The sequence below is a fragment of the Solanum stenotomum genome, chromosome 5 (assembly GCF_019186545.1).
Source record: "Solanum stenotomum isolate F172 chromosome 5, ASM1918654v1, whole genome shotgun sequence".
NCBI classification, from domain to species: domain Eukaryota; kingdom Viridiplantae; phylum Streptophyta; class Magnoliopsida; order Solanales; family Solanaceae; genus Solanum; species Solanum stenotomum.
Window position 1 is genome coordinate 11,710,848 of NC_064286.1, and position 21,624 is coordinate 11,732,471.

General features: G+C 31.4%; 1 protein-coding gene across 2 annotated transcripts; it reads left to right on the forward strand.

Moving 5' to 3' along the window:
• The first annotated feature begins 12,863 nt into the window (after window positions 1-12,863).
• LOC125865228 (uncharacterized) lies at window positions 12,864-18,836 on the forward strand. Of its 2 annotated transcripts, none has more exons than XM_049545435.1 (9): window positions 12,864-13,370; window positions 13,818-14,018; window positions 14,112-14,234; window positions 14,337-14,374; window positions 14,488-14,596; window positions 14,855-17,137; window positions 17,387-17,542; window positions 17,808-17,872; window positions 18,312-18,836. In XM_049545435.1, exons 1-9 carry the CDS (start codon window positions 13,293-13,295, stop codon window positions 18,514-18,516), a joined length of 3,258 nt encoding a protein of 1,085 aa, XP_049401392.1. In that variant the 5' UTR covers window positions 12,864-13,292; the 3' UTR covers window positions 18,517-18,836. The 2 variants fall into 2 exon arrangements, with proteins under 2 accessions (XP_049401392.1, XP_049401393.1); XM_049545436.1 differs by having other exon boundaries at window positions 13,827-14,018.
• Window positions 18,837-21,624: the final 2,788 nt, after the last annotated feature.

Here is a 21,624-nt window from a genome sequence, read left to right on the forward strand (position 1 = left end):
ACCAGATACACTACAATAAGGAGAGAGACGAGTGATATGGGGAGGGAGGTGAGCGAGATAGTCATGTATCTCAGATACATGTGAATAACACTAGATACATGTATCTGTATGCATGTATCTATAGTGTGATTCGCATGTATCTAGGGTACCAGATACATAGAAGAGTGGCGAGCAAAATGGAGGGGAGATGAGCGAATTTGTACATGTATCTAGTGTGATTTAGATGTATCTAGGGTACCAGATACATAGGAGAGTAGCGAGCAAAATGGGGAGGGAGACGAGTGAAATTTGTTATGTATCTTGGATACTTGCAAATCCACTTGGATACAATGTATTTAGAACAAATTACATCTAATTTTGACCACATGAATCCTGAGACACATGTATCTAGACGCACCAAAATCTGATAAGATTCATAATATTGTAAACTAGAGTGTATCAAAATAATTAGCTCTATAGGAAAAACAAGTCTCATTAGTGAAAGGAGATTATTCTAAGTTTATTGTCGTTTTTTCTCACCCACCCAATGCTCTCAACTCCTTGGCCATCTCCCACCCTCACCACCCCTGAACCCCCATCCCACCCTATAGTATTTTATTAGATTACATATAAATGTTTTTGTGATAATTAATATTTGTTTGTTTATGTATCAAACACTAGAAAATAATTAAGTAAGACACTAATTTATTTTCCCAAAAAACATGTCTAGTTCTTAGTTCAACATCCCTCTTACTAACTGAAATCAAAGAATTAGTTGATTTGTTTTTGTCAAAAATGGGAATGATCAACACGACCATCAAATTATAAATTCATTCCATTTCGAACCAAGCCAAAATAAGGTCTATTTTTCTTCGTACAAAATACACCCTTAAGTCTAATAGACGATAAAATTGAACAATTTCAAATAATACACCGACAATTTTTAATTTTTATTTTTAAAAAAAGGATGAAATCACACTTTGTTTGTGCATGTTTTCTTGTAAAGAGAAATCTCGAGAACCAACAAACACATGTAAACACTGCATGCGCACCTAGGAATATTTGATACCAACAAAATTCAAAAATTGTTGCTGCTGGTTTACTACAAAACATTGGTTCCCAAGCCCATGGAATATTTAATTTTCACTTTGTATAAATTGCACCTTCTATACCTTATTCTATAATCTCAAGAAATAATTACATTCATTTTTTGAGTGAACATTTTTGCTTCTCACTTTCAAAAAAATATCATGGATGTGTATATTCCCGAAGAATATGTTATTCAACGAAGACTCGAGAAAAAAACTGCTTCTGCTGCTACTACAGAAAAAAGTAACAAGGTGTTTCGTTCGGATAAAAAAGAAAGAAAAATAGGTGGAGGGAAATCATCACAATCCTCTAAAAGTGGCTATATTTGCAAAACAAATTCTGCTTCTTTTGGGGATAATAATGTAGTTTTCACATACTTTTCTGCTTAATCGTAATTAATAAGTGTATAATCATTACTTAGTGAGTTTTTAGAGAGAAAATTAAGGCTAGTAGCTATGTCAAATTTAATGTATAGAAGTAATTAGTGTATAATCATTGCTTTCTTTGGTATTTTATCATGACTTCTTCACTTTCGTTATTTATTTATTTTGAATTGCTTTCAAATGTTTTTCCTTCCATCGAACCGAGATTCTCCAAATTAGAGACAGAAATAGATTTAACTGAATTCATTGCCTTTAACTCGAAGTTGTGTATATATCACACTCATTTTGAAACTCATCGACTCCAAATGTTACTTGTTTCAGGTTATAAGTTCAAATTCCAGATTTGGCTAAAATGTTAAGTTTCAGTTTGAATGGGTCCAATCCTTAATATTAGTAGTTTGGTAAGATTGAGCCCATCAATCAAATGGCTAATACTTGGGCCTAAATATGACCAGGCCCATATTTGGGATTAAGTCCTTTTTCAAGTGTTACATGTCATAGTACCTTAGATCATTAATACTACCCAGATCAATTGTGATGGAGTGATAGATACTTCGTCATGCTTACCCAGATGTCTCGTGTTCGAGAGTCTTTTTGGCTACGTAGTGATCTTTGTTAGGGAGCGTTTTATTTCCTAATATGAAATTTCTCGATGCGAATTCAAATTTAGTCGAGCTTCAAGACGGATATCGAGTGTTGATCGATTGAGAAACCAACCAAAAAAAATCAATAACATTATATCCTAGATTGATTAATATATATTTTTTTGCCTGCAACATATATATGACAAAAAATAATTGCACCAAAGTTTGTAATTATGAGATTATTATTATTTTTTTAATTTTATATTAGCAACATAGGGTAGTAACTAGTATGATGTGTCCAACCTGTAATATTTCTACTTGCACAACTTTGATGGACACAGACTTTTGTCACGTGAGAATTTCGAACCTTTGAACTGTCCAGAATATNAATTATGAGATTATTATTATTTTTTTAACTTTATATTTGCAACATAGGGTAGTAACTAGTATGATGTGTCCAAATATTTCTACTTGCACAACTTTGATGGACACAGACTTTTGTCACGTGAGAATTTCGAACCTTTGAACTGTCCAGAATATGATAAAATGCAGATATATATATATATCATTATCGATTCCGATTGGTTGGATCTCTATTCTTAACTAGAAGTCTCGGGATCTCTTGAGAATGGAATAAATTTGTTAGGAGCGACAATTTAGAAATAAGCTCTTCAATATGCACAATACCAAATTTAGTCGCGAATACGAATATTTGGTGGGAAACCTTTTTTTTTTTTTTTATATATATATATCAATATGATTTGTGGTGGATGATTGATATCCCTCGAGCATCTTTAATCAGAAAGCTCGAGTTTAATCTCATGAGAATGGAATGAAATTTATTTAGAGAGACGACTTAGAAACAAGTGGACGATATCAAACTTAGTCGCGAATACGAATATAATATTGGGTGGGAAACAATTATTATTTGTTTGATATGTATCTTATGTTTGCATCTATCTTTACATTTTTACACTTTTTCAGCTTGTGTTTAAGAACATAAGACATTATTATAGGAGAGAAGGAGCCATTTTTCATCATTCATGGGGACAACAAATTTAAGGCAAAAGCATGTCATGTGTTTGTGAATCTAATGCTGTCTTCTTAAAAATCATTGGACCCCCCACCCCACCTCCTCTCTTGTCTCAACACCATATAGTATGTGATACTGTGTGTCTCTTTTGTCTTTGGGTGGGTGGGGTGGGGTGGGGATATCGATAGAGCTAAGGGCATAAAAGGTTTATCTATACTTCTTTTTTTGTCTAAAAATTAAATTATATGTATAAATTTGAGTATAATTATTTTTTATTTATAACAAATATTTTTATTGAAAATTCTGACTTCGTCATTATGGAATAGAGGGTGGGTGGTGGTGGAGATATCGGTGGAGCTAATAAATATGAATTTTTTAAATATTTTTTAGTGAAAATTCTGACTTTATCGTTATGAAATGGAGGGTGGATGGGGTGGGGTTTGAAGGTAGGGAACCATCACATGAGCACCTTGTGGTGTCTCCTTTGGGTGCACATTATCTAATGATTAATTCTGCACCTTCTATTCCTGTTTTTTCTAAATAGATTTTTAAAAAAAGTCTTTTATGATCTTTTTCTTTTGATGATTTTTTTACTTTTGTGTAATATAATTATCTTCTTTGATCTTTTTTTTTCACTTTAGGGTAACCTCCTCTACAAGTAAATGAAAATGAAAGCTTTTGATGACATGTGATCATGTGATTAAAAAAAAGAGAAAAAAGATAAAAACATCATTATTGTATATTTGAAAATAAATACTAATAATCATCCCCCTCGTGACCAAAAGTGAAACATCTATTGACTAATTTGTCATTAGCCTTTTAATTTGTCCAGCGTGATATATCTATATATATATTTTATTTTATTTTTTTATTATTATTTTTTTTTTATTCATTTTCAATTTTTAATTCTAATAATAAACATAATTATTTGGAGGTCATCATTTGAAATGACAAGATTAATCAAAATAAAACCGTAACCCTACTTGTTACTTTAAAATTCTATTTTGACAACCAAATTATTGTTCTAATTCTCTCTTGTGATTGTTATATACTTTTTAATTTATTTAATTGACATGTGATTAGATCTTAAAAGGCCCAAGACCAAAAAAAGATCATCAAAGCTTAATTATTATATACAAATTGCAATTTTTTGTAACTTCAACAAAGATTTGTCATGTGAAACAGTTCTCATCACATGACATAAAGCAACAAAATGAACATTTAATTTAATAATCTAAAGGTATATATTATGATTTGTAAATTATGAAACCAATATCTCTTTAATTTTCTGAATTTCTTTTTTGTTATATTACAAGACAATCTTTCATTTTATAATTTGATTATTCAAGAAACATCACATTGTCCTGATAACAACAATAATAATATATCTAGTAAAATCTTGATTTGAAAAAAATAAAATATTCGTAGATCTTATAAAAAATTATACTATATAAATTAACTTCTTTATTAGTGGAGAGATATTTTTTATTTAAAAAATAACAAATGGATATGACGGTGGAGTTACATTTAACTCATATTATAACTTTTTAAATTTATTGAAACTTGAGATCTAACTCATCATATGATAACTTTTCAAATTTACTGAAATTGGAGTGGTTATAGATATCCTGAATTACTATGTTACTTTATAATATGCTTCTCTTTTTCTTTTCTTCATCTTTCTTGGCAACGCTCATGATAGAGGGTGGATCAATGAGAATAAATCAAACAGAACAATTGATAGGATTTTAGACTGGAAAATGATGAACATGACACCTTACGCGAGCGAATTTAATATAGAATGAAAAAAAAATGAAAATAATTTTATAAGCACAAATTCACGTAGTACACATGTTTTTAAACTGGATGATGATAGAATCCAAAAAAACAAATTGTTAAGGTCTATTAGATCAAAACCAGCAATACGTACCATGAGCTTTGATCGTAATTAAATTCTTAAAGTACTTAATACTATTGTTACTAGGAATTATTTAGCTTAGCAGAAGTCTATGTAGATCAAAATGCTAGTTAATTATTTGTTAGGTAAGTATAACATAATGATAGACTAATAATTACTACCTAAAAATGCACCTACACTTTTAGCAAAAAATAGAAATATAAAAATATAGTTAGAAAATGAAAGTTGATTAGCAAGTGGATAAAAAGAAGCTCTCACAAGAAAGTTGAAGAGGACCATCTTAAAAAGACCATCAATCATATTTGTTCACAAGTATGTACTAATCTCCAAACTTTTTTGCATTAATATTAAGTTATCTTAATTGCACAAAAATTATTTGTTGAAAGACTAATTTGACTTAATTTAGATGTTGACAATCCTTTACATCAATTAATAAATTTACCAAATATTGGGGTTAATATCACAATATGAAACAGATAAAATTTCATAGTTAAACACAAAAAATTTCATGCTAATTCCATTTAGCTACGAATTAGTAACAAATTAAACTATATGAAAGTTCAATTAGCTGGGAGCTATTTAACAACGGATTAGTTAAGAATTGCTGATAAATTCCGTAGCTAATTTCATACTTTCTTGTAATTAATATGTTTTTTCACCAAATAAGTGAAAAATATTGAAAATTATGGAAAGTAAGAAAAAATTATTTCTACAAAAGAAGAATGCAAAATCAAGATTCAAGCAGTTTATTTACCCACACACAATGTACAAAAAGAAAACTTAAAAAGGTAAAATTATCCCTCTTGAAGTTTTCATCATTCCATAAATATACATATGGTGGGCTAATATGCCAGAAGATATTTATTTAATGATTCTGTACAAAATAAATGCCAGCTCCACTCGTATTTGTCACTCAACAATCAAAGGGTCACAAGTCACACCATGAAGTACTCTTTATAAAGTTTAATTTCGATATATTAACGTAAAAAAATATTTACGCAATCAGATCATTTATTAGTTAATTTTTTTACGCAATCAGATCATTTATTAGTTATATATATAAAATTTTCTTCATAAACAGTAACAATAAATAGTCTGATGAAAATGATATCTAGCTTACTATAAACATGTTAAGACTTACTAAGTAACGCTTAACAGAGTAAAAATATTCTTTATATCGATATATATAAGTTAAATTCTCCTTTTATATCTAAAGATACCGCAATTAAAGGTTTAACATGGCAAGGCAATGTCATATACGTACTGCTTCTCCAATTTATCACGGTGAATCTCTTAAAAACTTTGCGAAAATCGACTGAAAGTCATATCACCAAAATATTTATGTTACAAGTGGTGAATTAGAAATAAGAAAGTGGTGGACATACCATGTGTTAGTTTGGGTCATTGGCACTTTGTTATACCCACCCACCAAGGCATTATGGGAGGTTAAAGATGAGCCTTACAAGACAATCTTTAGGACCCTTTAAATGACACAAAATTTTTGGTCCCATTTTGTAAAGTGAATTGCAGTTAGGAAAGGGTAGTTATTGGTACTCACTTAGTTACTCTGAGAAAAGAATATTTATAGCAAGAAGCCACAGAACCTTTTTTGAGTCAGATGGACAATGGCTTGCCTTTCACTTTGTGCATACTAACATTTGCATCTACAACTTTTTGGTGCTAATAGAAGCGGATTTAGAATTTATATAACATGAGTGTATTATTAGAGGTGAATCTTGAATTTGAAGACGATAAAAGCACTATGAAAAGCAGATGTGGGTAAGTCGAAGAAGCACTGACACTTAATCAGAAAATATTGTCAAACAAGTATAAAATCAAATGTATATATAAATATCAATTAAACAAAACGTATTATAGTTCACTCTATGGTTGAATGGTCTAGAACTTTAGTGTACACTTTGAGATTGCTAGTTCAAATCTTGAGGTTTGTAAACCTCCAAAATTGAACTCGGGACACTATGCTATTGCGAGTTGGGAAGAAGCACAATACATAGTGTTGGACCACTGCACCAATTTAGCTTGTGTTTCAAGGTGCATACTTAATTATATGATCGTTATTTAGGAATATTCGTGTATATACACATAAATTTTCTGAAGTTAACGAATGCACATGCACCCACTCCCTTAAGTGTGGATTTGCCTTTGGCGGATCACTTAAAAAAGAAGAAGAAATAATGTATATAGTGGGAATTGACCCTATGTTTCTTTGAATAAATAACTCAACTTTCAACCAAGTGTATCATTTAGTCTTCTTGAAGCATGAAAGCCAATAGATAATATTACATTAATTCTAAAAAATATGTGCAAGTCCATATGCACCATAAACTAGGTTATAAATCCGCCCGTGAATGAATATATTTGTATAGGTTTTTAACTTCTTCATTATTCCAGTTTATCGTTCTTTTTAGGATAAATTTAAAAAGAAATTGCATCACACAAATTCGAACAGAAAAAATCCCTACTTTGAGAGATTACACTAGATCATGTTATTGTTATTGTAAATACAAATATAAAACTATATATATTTAATTAATATTCGAACTAAAAGTAGTGGATATATATCATTAGTTACTGGTCGAATTATGATACTAAGTACATATCTTTTTAATATAAAATTTTTATATTTTACGTACGCCACTGTAGGACACACCTCCTAACTCCTAATATAACTATGCTTTCGGAAAAAGTAATTAACGGAATATACACAAAATATTAACCAAATGGATACAACAATGTAATTAATAACACACACTTTAATTTGAGAATACTATATAGTTTGGTAGGCCAAATATATTACCATATGGTCTAGTCTTTTTCAGCTGGTGAGTAAAGAAGGAAGTGATTAATTTTATTTTTATAATATAGTATGACTGATATAAAAACGTCACTAATCTCACGCTCAATTCATGAACCCTCTTTAAAGCCAAGAAAAGTGGCTATTTTTTTTTTTGGTTATTTCCCTTCTATGGAAGTTTTAATAATTTTCATGTTACACGTATGTGTCTTTACGTCCTTATCAACATCCTCTTATCACCATTCTTTTTTTCTCTCTCGATATCTGATATCCATGTTGGAGCCCGACTAATAATAACGTATACATAATTTTGTACTAACAGTATTGATCTATTGACTAGGCCTGTATATGAATTTTGGTTTCGAGTAGTGTGGTTTCTAATGCCTAATTACTTTATATTCGGAATAATATTGATATTTACTTTGTATTATTTTCAAGCGGTAATGACATGTTGAATACATATTATTTTTTAGAGAACAATAATGTTATGTAAGTATATATTTAGTAAATTTTCTAGAGAATAATGAGGCTGTAATATGCATACAAAAAAACGTCTAATTATAATAAGAGTGTTAATTAATTAAGACGTTTAAGAGAGCTAAATAAAGATTAATTTAGACAAAAAGTTTTATGAGTTTTTATTTTCCCCAAGAAACCCTCTCTATCACTTATTAATTAAAGTAAAAGGCAGTTTCCTTAGTCACTATTAAAAAGAATTTACATATTTTAAAAGATAGATAATATGAATTTGAGACGATAAATTAAAGATTATTAAAGTCATAATACTATACGTGTTAAACTGTTAATAATAAATAAACTACATATTAAAAATAAAGTAGTAAGACCATAAAAAACATAAATGATGTTTATTTTTTTGGTAATTATGAACATAAATGTTATTGGTACTTCACCATTCCTAAAACGTAACTTAAAGTGACCCCAACATATTATATAATCCAACAGCTTACCTTTCTAACAACTCTTTTCATTCTTATATTTAAATTAATAAGGTTTGAATAGATATATGTATTTTCATGAACCTAACGTATGTAGGTTGTCCATTTCTGTTATACATGTCTTTCCTAACAAATAATATTCCAACATGCACAATAGAATTTATCAATATATATTTCTATCGTTAAAATAATATTTATTAAATATTTCTGTATAATTTATGGGTTGTGGGTTTGAGTCGTGGAAACAGTTAGACAACATATATTTCACACCCTTGAGATATACGGTCATTTCCTGAATCCTGAATAATCGCGAAATATTTTGTGCACTGAACTGTTATTTTTCTTATTACAATAATAATAGTTCAATTTCTACCAAACAAATCTTTCTTCAAAGTATCTAATAAATACTCTATTCCATTTATTAATAACCATATAAAAAATTAGTACCACCCACCTAAAAGTTCGAATATTTTTTTTTACTTCAATAATTATGACTCAATGATTTAGAGTACCACATTAAATTAATAATGTTCAATATTGTTGATAAATATTGGATAATGTTTATGAACCTTTAATTATTCTCCTAGCAATCAAGTAGGTCTTCGCAGTTACATTACAACTGTTAAACAAAGAAATCAACATTAAATTTGAGTATTATTAACTTCCAAGTTGGTAAAACTAATTAGGTGTCAAATATTAATGCAAATAATAGCTGTGAAAATTAGCTATACGTATATAGTCTAGATCTACTTTGTGATTTGTTGTTCTTGATTGAATTACCAAGGTCAACCAATATAAATCGTAGTCTGGGATGGTTCAGGATTCATTCATACTTAATCAAAGGTCTTGAGTTTGAACTTACGAGAATGGTAAAAATATTGTTGGGAGTGTTATTCTTAGAAATAAATCATATTGTATGTAAATTTGAATTTAATCAAATTTCAATATAAATATCGAAATCAAACGGAAATGTTATTATTCTTTATACAACTATAATCCAACTGACTTACCTATACCACGTGCTATGTCAATTTCTTATTATTATTTCATGATTTAATTACTCTATTATTATACTTCACTGCGTTTACTTTTTTATTTTATTTTATTATCTACACATTTTGAGACTACAACTATTACGATATTTGGGTTTCTTAACCAAGATCAGTAGTATATATATCTAGGATATAACAATTCCTTAATCATTATATATTAACTATTTATTCTCGTTATTATATTAACTATTTATTCGCATTATTATATTAACTATTTATTCTCGTTATAATATGATAATAATAATAATAACTAAATGTGAGGGACATGGTATGGTGAAACATAAATGATAACGGTGCCAGAAAAAATTGCAGAACAAAATATTATTTTCGTGTCCATTATCAAATTACAAATTTGTCAAGAGGACAATGGGTCATTATTGAGTTGGTTTTTGCTTACGTTATTATATTACCCAAATTGAGTCATAAAATAATTTAGTAAAAGGGGATTTAATTATTTATATATTTATTAGTTAAAAGGTCCTTTTCTTAAAATTAATTAATCAGTAATTAATCTCACTTAACACGTAACCTTACTTTGACCGTTGGTAACAGAGCCTTTGGATTTGTTTTACAGCTCCTTTGTCTCCAAGCCACCGTCGGTATATTATTAGAAAATGACCGTTTTACCCTCCCGTTTAAATGTTACCCTTTTAATTTTAAATTTGTTTTTATTGACCTTTTATAAATTTCACTCAATTTTTTTACTCTTTCAGCTTTGGACTCATAATTATATTCTCATTTTTCTTAAATACGTACTTGTATAATATACATCATTATTAAGTACTTAATAAGATAAATATATACATAAAGTTAGAGACATATCCGAATTCCAAACTTGAATATATGTCAGCCATAATAAATTTGATAAAAGTGGGTAGCTTTTAATTGTATGATTTTAATTTAAGTGAGCCCCCAATGTGAGGAAATGGGATATTTGAGCTTTTAATATGTATTGGTATTTTTATCCACTTTTTATATATATTTTTTCGCCCTTTTTAGTGAAGGGAATATTGATATGACATTAAGATTTATGAGTCAAAAAAAGTGTAGTTTCTATAAGAAAAAATAATAATAATGGACCATTCACCTATAAGTAAGGGCCACCTAATCTCTCATTTACTTCGACAATGATTTTGCATTTTCCTTAAAAATTGAAAAGGAAAAAAAAAGTTGAATACATGTAGGTAATATTATTTATTTTCATTTTTTATTTTATCTCAAATTTATTTCGATTATCATACTATTTATTATTGATATTATTTTTTTCTTCATTGTTTTTCTCATATGGCTTCTTCGTGATTGTATTATCTTCTTCTTCTTCTTCTTTTTTTTTTTTTTTGATTTTGATGTGCTTTACTTGAGCAGGGAGTTTATTAAAAACACTATTTCTATCTTCACGAAATAAGATAAGCCGAGTNAAAAATTGAAAAGGAAAAAAAAAGTTGAATACATGTAGGTAATATTATTTATTTTCATTTTTTATTTTATCTCAAATTTATTTCGATTATCATACTATTTATTATTGATATAATTTTTTTCTTCATTATTTTTCTCATATGGCTTCTTCATGATTGTATTATCTTCTTCTTTTTTTTTCCTTTTTTTTTTTANTTGATGTGCTTTACTTGAGCAGGGAGTTTATTAAAAACACTATTTCTATCTTCACGAAATAAGATAAGCCGAGTACAAATTATCTTTTTCAGAAATCACTTATGAAATTACATTATATATATTATTATCATTATTATTTTATGTATCTCAAATAAATAATAATTCAAACCATAAAAGTTGAGTTATGCTTTGATTATACAACATAACTTATTATCTCAAACCAAAGATTTTTGAAGTCTTGGTGTGCTTGTTCTTGTCAAAATAATTTTTGATTTGTACCAAAAGGAAAATTTTAAGGAATAGAGAATTAAGAAAGTTCACACATATACAAGTGATTTTTTTTTTTCTTGAAATAGTAACTATGATCTATATTACATGATGATTGTGATTTAATGAAAATTGAATATTACCAAAAAAAAATAATTGTTGAATAAATGGATGATGTAATAACAAATATTTTTTTAAGACCCAAAAATAGAATTTAAAAAGTATATATTTTTGCATTAGAATCCTATGCCTAGGAACAATTTATGTTGTAAAAATAAAATTGAGAGCACGATTCTAATTTCGTTTTTGCTTAGCTTGATTGATCTTTATGATTCTACTCTCCTTAGCCTTCGACTTAAGCGTGATGAAGTAAGAGGATAAGAGGAAGTATTTGCATGCATAAGAAAATAACACATTGATTTTGATGAAAAAATTTCTTAGAATTGTGGGTGTTTACCCAAATGCAGAAAGTGAAGAACATTTTTCTTTTTGATTGACATATTTAATTAACCATTAAACAAGATCATTCCTACAAATAATTTGAAGGTCATTAAAGACCATTCAAGATTTAATATTATAATGATCATTCCTACAAATAATAACTTTTATGGAAAAGTGAGAATGTTTTTTATTAGCCTAGACAAAAATTAATATAAGAGAGTGATTCCATTCATTTCAATTTATTGATTTGATTTTAATTTGACAAAAAATTTAAAAAAACTTATTCATATTGTCCTAAACTCTCACGTGAAATCTATGAAAATGTCCTTTAATCCTATGATCTTCAACATGTCACGTGAAAAATTATATAACAAATATTTTTTTAAACACACCAAAAAGAAAAATAAAAGTAAATAAATTAAAATTGAGGAATAATAGTTTTACAATTAATTAAGTATATGTCATACAATTAATTTAATAATTTTCCTATAAGATTTCACCTAATATCTGATCAGTCAGATTCTTGAAACAAGACAAAGAAGCTTCCCTTTCCAATACTTTATTTTTTTCTTTCTCTTCCCCCAATTGTTAAAAAAAAATAAAAACAATAAAGCCAATTATATTGCCAAAGTAAAATAATAATAATAATAATAAGAAATATAATACTATATATAAATTGTCACTATTTGAGTAATCTTTTTCAAAGGGCACTGTTATATATATATACACATACACAAGATAGAGAGAGAGAAAGAAAAAGAGGAAGAGAGAGAGAGCCACTGTGTGTGTGTGTGAAAAATTGGAAGAAAACCCACTTCAGATCTACTGATCTCTGTCATCTTAGCACATTCTTGATTATTTTCACAAGCATTTCATGTAAAACCTCTGAAAATTTCAACAATGGCTCCATTTTAACTCTGTTTTAGCTCACATTTTCATTCACTGTGTTAACTCAGTGCCACGTGTCTCCTTCTCTGTTTCTTCCTCTAGATTACTTTTTTCAGCTCTACGCTGCAAAACTCAATCTGGGTATTCTTAAATTTGGGAATTTGAGTGGTTTTTCAGCTGTATGGTCATTCCCCGGCAGTGTTCGCCGGAGCTCCGGCGAGAATTTGAGGTGGGTTTTTAGGAAAATGTGTTAATTGAGGGTTAAAAGTGGAAAAAATGTTCAAGTCTTCGAGATGGAGGAGCGAGAAGAACAAGATCAAAGCTGTATTCAAGTTGCAATTTCATGCAACTCAGGTATTGTTATGTTTTTGGGAGCTAATTTAGTTAAAGATTGGATTTTTATTTACTCCCTTTTCTTGGAAGTTAGTGTTGAATGCATTGGAATTGACAATGTGAAATTTAGTGTTAGTTGCACCTTTTTTCTTGATTCATGAATGATACAATCTAATTTTTCTGTATGGGGTGGGGGTGGAGTGGGGTGGGGGATGGTTGATTTTGTTAAAATGAAGTTTCAGTACTTACATTGTGAAGATCTTTGATTTAGACATCATATGATTCATTTAATTTTGCATTTTCTTGTCAATGGAGCTGTTTTGTGCTTCCATTTTCCTATTCTAAGTTGTTTTTTTGGTTGGATTTGAGTGTTGAGGTTTGGGGGTGTTGGGGTGGGGTGGGGGGTGTAAATTGGGTGGTTGAAGGATTGACTGTTAGGCATTGAAGTGTAATGGGGATATTTGTTAGGTGTCACAGGTAAAAGGAGATGCATTAATGGTATCTGTGGTCCCTGCTGATGTTGGAAAGCCAACAGTAAGATCAGAGAAGGCCACGGTTCGTGATGGGAGCTGCTATTGGGAAAATGGAGTTCTCGAAACTGTGAAATTTGTTCGAGAGCCAAAGACTGGGAAGATTCATGAGAGGATCTATAACTTTGTTGTGGGAACTGTAAGCAACATTTCTAGTTTATGGTTTTGTTATGAGCTACATTGCGTGATAATTAAGTGAGTTATATGAGTTCTTTGGATGTATACTGTGTAGGGTTCTTCAAAAGCTGGATTAGTTGGTGAAGCTTCGATTGATTTTTCGAGTTATGCTGATGCAACTAAGGTGTCCTTAGTGTCTCTTCCTCTCAAAAATTCAAAATCTGAAGCTGTGTTGCATGTATGTCTTTTAACCCTTTTTTAAAGAGTGTTTTAGGATTGGTATTTTGTAAATTCTTTTCGATGGTATAACTGGTTTCCGATTGCTATTGTTAAATTATAGGTTTCAATACAACGGATTCAAGATTCTGCTGATCAAAGGTGCTATCCGATTTCCAGAAGAGTTTCATGATTTTCAGTGTGTGTTTAGTTCTTGATTGCAAGTTGAATCTAATGACTAAACAAAAGTTTCCATTTTTGTGGTGTTTTTACAGTGTTGTTGAAGAAACCGAAAATGCAAAAGTTAATTCTCTGGATAGAAGCTTGAGGTCACAATTAAGCAATAGTGATTTCGAAGCAATAGTTGAAGACAATTCTATTGAGGTAAATACATAAAGACCTTAAAGATCTCTCTGATTTGGTGATATTTTGGAACCATTTTGACTCTGTCCTTGACTGATAAATTTTGGGATTAACTTCTCAAAGCTTGCTATTGCACTTGGTTCTCGTGTGTGTGTGTGCACACACACACAAAAAAAATCGTGTATCTGCATATTCAATCATTCAATCAACTATGCTTGTTCTTGGTTTCCGATTCTTGACTGATAAGATTATGTCATTACTTGATCCTTTGTATGACAGGATGATCTGGCCAATAATCCTGCATCTCAAAATGCTGGAAAGAACGATAACTGCCGGACATCAAGTGAATCTGATATTACCCTGTCCAGCTCTGGGAGCAGCTCAGGGCTTGATATACCTTGTGAAGTTTCATTGAAGAACAACACGGGCCATCACGAGCAGCTAAACTTCCCATCCTCTCTGAATCATGCTTTGGTTCCCTTGAAGCAAAATAGCAATGTCTCAACAACAGTTCATGAAGAAAGTCCGGATGTACAATGGGAGTGGATGGGAGGTTCTGCTTTTGAAGCAAGTACAGATGCTTCAGCAGGCACTCTGAAAGATGCCCTTCTTCTAACATTAACATCACATGAGGACTCAGATGTTGTTGAAAAGCTCAAAACAGATCTCATTGCTATGGCTAGGCAGGCAGACTTGACAGATTTGGAACTACAGACTCTTCGGAAACAGATAGTCAGGGAGAGCAAAAGGGGATCAGACCTATCAAAAGAGGTAGCTAGCTTGAAGGAGGAACGAGATGCTCTCAAGGAAGAATGCGATAAATATAAAGCCTCACAGAGACGTATGGATGATACAAGGTCCAAAGACAAGTTGATTTACGACAATGGAGATATTCAAGCTCTTGTAGATGAGCTTAGGCAAGAGTTGAATTATCAGAAGAACCTTAATGCCAATCTTCAGATACAACTTCAGAAGACACAAGAATCAAATTCTGAACTCATTCTTGCTGTCCGTGATCTAGATGAGATGTTGGAACAGAAAAACCAAGAAATTGCTAGCCTACCGAACAAATCAACGACCTCTGATGATACTGAAAAGTTTCCTGATGTTATCTCCAACTCCAAAAATGAAATGTCTGATGAAGACGATGAAGAGCAAAAAGCACTTGAGCTGCTGGTGAGAGAGCATACTGATGCCAAGGACACACATGTGCTAGAGCAAAAAATCATGGATCTACATGGAGAAATTGAGATCTACCGAAGAGATCGAGATGAGTTAGAGATGCAGATGGAGCAACTTGCGCTTGACCACGAGATACTGAAGCAAGAAAACCATGACATGTCTTGCAAACTGGAGCAAAGTGAGCTACAGGAACAATTGAAGATGCAGTATGAATGTTCTTCTTCATATGCCACTGTAGGTCAACTGGAAGCCCAGATTGACAGCTTGGAGAATGAGCTGAAGAAGCAATCTGAAGAATTCTCCGACTCTTTAGTCACCATTAGTGAACTGGAAGCTCAAGTTAGAAACTTGGAGGAGGAACTGGAAAAGCATGCCCAAGAATTTGAAGCTGATCTGAGTCTGCTGACTCGTGATAAAGTTGAACAGGAGCAGAGAGCGATACGAGCTGAAGAAGCCCTGAGGAAGACAAGATGGCAAAATGCTAGCACAGCAGAGCGGCTTCAAGAGGAATTCAAACGGCTCACTGTCCAAATGGCATCCACTTTTGAGGCTAATGAAAAATTGGCTAGCAAAGCAATGAATGAAGCTAACGAATTCCGCTTAAAGAAAATGCATCTTGAAAATATGCTCCGGAAATCATCTGAGGAGCTTCAGTCAACCAAAGACCATCATGAAGTAAGGGTTTTTGAGCTTTCCAGCCAGGTGAGTAAAATGTCAGGTCAAATAGAAAAGCTGCAGACAGAAGTTGAAGAAAAATCTATGCAAATACAGAGACAAGAAGAGCTTGCCAAAGAAAATCACCTGTACTTGTCACAGAAAATTATAATCCTCAAAGCTGAGATTGAAAATCTTCTAACAGACAAGAAAGTATCTTCTGATCATGAAGAACAGAAGAACAGCCTGATGGCAGAGTTAGATAAAATGAGGACATCAATTAAAGACATGGAATTGCTTGTAGAACAAGGTCACAATGAAAGAAGTGAACTGGAGACTAAGCTTGCTTCAGTGAGAAAAGAAGCCGATGAGTCTCTTAAGGAATTAAACAATATGAGGTCTCTTAAGGATGAGAAGGAGGCATTAGCTCGTAAACTGCAATCTGAAGTAGATAACCTTAAATCTAGGTGCAATGAAATGAAAAGGATGTTGTTTGAGGACGAGGTGGAGAAAGAAAAATTGAAAAAGCAGGTATCTCAATTGAAAGGTGATCTAAAGAAGAAAGAGGATGCATTGAATGGTTTAGATAAAAAGCTCAAGGATGCAAATAGTCGAGTAATAGCTACTAATGGAATGAAAACAATATCAAAGAACAACAAATCCATGCCTGCATCCGCAGGCTCAAGAGAAGTTGCAAGTCTTAAAGAGAAGATAAAGTTGCTTGAGGTAAATATTTACCAGCATTTACTCTACCAGAATGTAGTTCTAACTTCAATAGGAGTTGCTATCTTCATCTTCTATGACATATTTTGCTCTTTTTATTATATACAAAGATTGTCTTTATGATATTACTAGGAAATAAACTGTGTATTTTTAATAAACCTATTGTGTTCCTTCGCGCTCGAAACCTTGCATGAATTATTTTTTGAAATAGTAACAGTTGTTAATTTTGTATAAATTTTTAATGATCAACAGGGTCAAATCAAGCGGAAGGAAAGTGCACTGGAGAGCTCAACTAATTCATTTTTGGAGAAAGAGAGAGATCTTCAAGACAGAATAGAGGAGCTGGATAAAAGATTAGAAGAACTCAGTCAGAATGCAGAAAGGCTCTCTGAACAAGAGTCCCGAAAGGTCAGCTTCATGCCATCTAACTCGTTACTTAAGTTACTTTAGTAAATGTCAGCAGCAAGACAGTTTATTCTTCTCTTGAGAACTTATAAATTGGTGCACAAGGATAACACATTGAGCACACAAGTATTATTGTACGGTTATAGCTAACTGCTTAAGTACTGAGCAAAATAAACTCGTTCAAGTTTGAATGGACACTCGTGAGATTTTAGCACGTATTGAACTTTATGAAATAGCATTGTAAGTTTTTGGTTCATATATGATACAGGTAGTTGCAGAAGTTCTTAGTCCAGAAGAAGATGAAAGTTCCAATCAAATGTTGACAAGGAAGAGGTACGAGTTCTCATAATCTTAGTTCATCTTTGGCATAATGCATAAAAAAACACTCAAAACTTGACCTCAGCTAGCATGTAAACACTTCAACTTGGAGAGTTCACATCTAGACAACTCAAGTAAACACCCCAACTCGTCCCCACTGTGTCTCGTGGACATCCTACACTGACATGGCACATAAATTTGGAGGTGTCTATATGATCATTTTGTAAGTTGGAGTATTCAACTGACACTGTGGAGACGAGTGATATGTCTAGATTTGCATACTCAAAGTTGGAGTGCTTACTTATCAGCTAAGGCCAAGTTTGAGTGTTTGTTTATGTATTATGCCTTGATCTTCCTAGCATTTTCTTTCAAATCCTGCTCGGATAGCTTACCAGAAATATGAATGTGTCCTCTCTTTATCGTTTTTCTTATTGGAATACCTTTGTACTTGCAGCATGGAAGCCTCAGCATCTAATACAAGACATCTCGAGGAATTGTCCAGCGAAGTTGAACTATTGAAGGAAAAGAACAATGTAATGGAAGATGAACTGATGGAAATGCAAGAGAGATATTCTGAATTAAGCCTCAAGTTTGCTGAGGTAGAAGGAGAAAGACAGCAGCTAGTAATGAAATTGCGTAACGCGAAAAAGAATCCATAAGACATTTCCAGCCTCCAGGGAGGTAATGAAGCCAGGTTCTTTTCTGCCAGAATATTAAAATGTGAATTGTATCAACAAAAAAAATAAAAAAATAAATGTATATTGGTGAGGGATTTTTTCTTTTTTTCTCATTTTTTAAAAATATTTTGTTTCTAGCATATAGTGCTTGACTTTAGCCCTAGATATTATACAAGAATGTAAAGTAGTTTACCTCATAGGTTAATATGTCTCACTTGCAAGTTGTGTAAGAGTATTTTCACTTGTTTCTGTGAGTATTGACTAGTAATGTCTTCTGTTTATCAAGAGTTCTTTTCTTTTTTTTAGTTTCATATTTCATGGACTGAAATCTTTCATTCTTTGATATGTAAACAATAAGAAAATTTGTACTAGCTATTTGATCATTAAGAAGTTTATTGCGTAGACAGTCTATCCTAATACACACATTAGTGGTTGCTTTAACGGATTGAATCCGTGACCTATAGGTCACACAGAGACAACTTACCAGAATAATGCAAATACAATAATGTTAGACGCTGCTTAAGCTTTCATAAGAATCTGATGCTTGTGCTGGTAGTAGGTAGCAGTCTAGCAAGTATTTGATGAAATAGTCGAAGTGCACACAGGCTGGTCTGAACAACACGGTCGTCAAAAGTGATTCACTATCTCAAAAGTTGGGAAATTCATTTATTATGAAATGGTTAGGTAATCTATCACATCAGTAAGATGTTATTCCAAATTTAGTGATAATAGAGTTGTACACTTCAACTTTAATCACAAGATTTACATGTAAACAACTCATTCCTCAAGGTACAAACTATAATAACTTCTCTTTTCACTGTTCCCAAGAACAAAGGGTAGATAGTGATTACAATTATTATTACATTAGAAAAAGTAACTAGGAAGAAACTTATATTTGTACTACTAAACTACTAATTAATAAGTACTAATCAAATTTTGTGATGGATTAGACCACAAACAGTGACAAGAGCCATAATTAATGATTGATCAACATGAGGTTCCACCACCAATGNTTTTTAAAAATATTTTGTTTCTAGCATATAGTGCTTGACTTTAGCCCTAGATATTATACAAGAATGTAAAGTAGTTTACCTCATAGGTTAATATGTCTCACTTACAAGTTGTGTAAGAGTATTTTCACCTGTTTCTGTGAGTATTGACTAGTAATGTCTTCTGTTTATCAAGAGTTCTTTTCTTTTTTTTAGTTTCATATTTCATGGACTGAAATCTTTCATTCTTTGATATGTAAACAATGAAAATTTGTACTAGCTATTTGATCATTAAGAAGTTTATTGCGTAGACAGTCTACCCTAATACACACATTAGTGGTTGCTTTAACGGATTGAATCCGTGACCTATAGGTCACACAGAGACAACTTACCAGAATAATGCAAATACAATAATGTTAGATGCTGCTTAAGCTTTCATAAGAATCTGATGCTTGTGCTGGTAGTAGGTAGCAGTCTAGCAAGTATTTGATGAAATAGTCGAGGTGCACACAGGCTGGTCTGAACAACACGGTCGTCAAAAGTGATTCACAATCTCAAAAGTTGGGAAATTCATTTATTATGAAATGGTTAGATAATCTATCACATCAGTAAGATGTTATTCCAAATTTAGTGATAAACTGATAATAGAGTTGTACACTTCAACTTTAATCACAAGATTTACATGTAAACAACTCATTCCTCAAGGTACAAACTATAATTTCTCTTTTCCCTGTTCCCAAGAACAAAGGGAAGATAGTGATTACAATTATTATTACATTAGAAAAAGTAACTAGGAAGAAACTTATATTTGTACTACTAAACTACTAATTAATAAGTACTAATCAAATTTTGTGATGGATTAGACCACAAACAGTGACAAGAGCCATAATTAATGATTGATCAACATGAGGTTCCACCACCAATGTTAATACATCATCTCCAAATAATACTCCTGAACTTGCTTGTTTTTGTTTTACCTGAAAATAAACACAAACTCACTAACACTATTAGTAAAATAACTTAACTCATCTCCTTTACAAACAATAGTTATCTTTTAGGTGATCTGACAGATTAATTACCTCAGCGACAAGTCGGCCATGTTGGTTCACAATTTTTGATAGATTTTGTGGTAAGGATAATGTTATAGCAACTTGATTCAGAATTACATCCTAATATAACATTATAATAGTTCACATTAACTTCTCTAAGAACATTGTGAATTTTCTTCACTTGAAACCATGGTATTTCTTTACGAGTAACTCCATCATTACTCCATTTATAACCATCCCAATGTCCAAATACAGGAACTTTCTGTTCAAAATAATAATAATATGTCAGTATCGTTGGAAATATAATTAAGTAAATAAACAGGTGAAGGGTACTTAACCTATTTCGAATCGAGAAGAGAACTTTGCCATTGGAATCCATGAGATGAACTTGTTTGCTACGTTTAATGTTGTAATTGTCAATTCTATAAACAATTTTTCCATTTGAGTCATAAACAGTACATCCATTTCCATGGTAGACTAGAGATTTCATCCACAAAGTGAATATTTCTCTTCTTGGACTCACATAAAAGTTAGATGAAACAGAAGAAAAAGATGATGACTATGAAGAAGTTGTACTTAGATAATTTGACTTGTTTGGGTGAACTTTAGCCATTGAAATATTAATAGGCTTAATTTAGAGGAGTTGGAAATATTTTGAGGTGAAAGGGGACACTAGAGCACAATATATATATATATACTTGTCGAAAATAAAGGCGTTAGCGGACCGACTTGATAAAAGGAATCAACAAAGGTTATAGAGCATAATATGTACAACTAAAGTTCTCCACTTTCTTAGTCACTTCCTTCTGGCTAGTGTTAACTAACATGCAAATATAAACTTAACTCTTTTTATTAATTATTTTTACATTAGTATTCGATAGGTCGACCAGAAGGATTGCTCGGATGACAAGCACCCTCTATCTCGAGTCGGATAATTGTGTGTTCAACTTTTGTCAATATGTATATATATATTTCAAAATGTATTCATCGAGAGTGTTTTGGATATACTTTTTTGTCAAAATATCTGTAATGACCCTAAAGGTCATTTTTGG

Bases quoted from the DNA above. Each gene is read 5' to 3' on its own strand.
- LOC125865228 (XM_049545435.1), top strand. From the start codon at position 13,293: ATGTTCAAGTCTTCGAGATGGAGGAGCGAGAAGAACAAGATCAAAGCT. The intron at 14,597-14,854 runs GTAAATACATAA...TTTGTATGACAG, and splicing joins TTGAAGACAATTCTATTGAG to GATGATCTGGCCAATAATCC. The intron at 17,138-17,386 runs GTAAATATTTAC...AATGATCAACAG, and splicing joins AGAAGATAAAGTTGCTTGAG to GGTCAAATCAAGCGGAAGGA.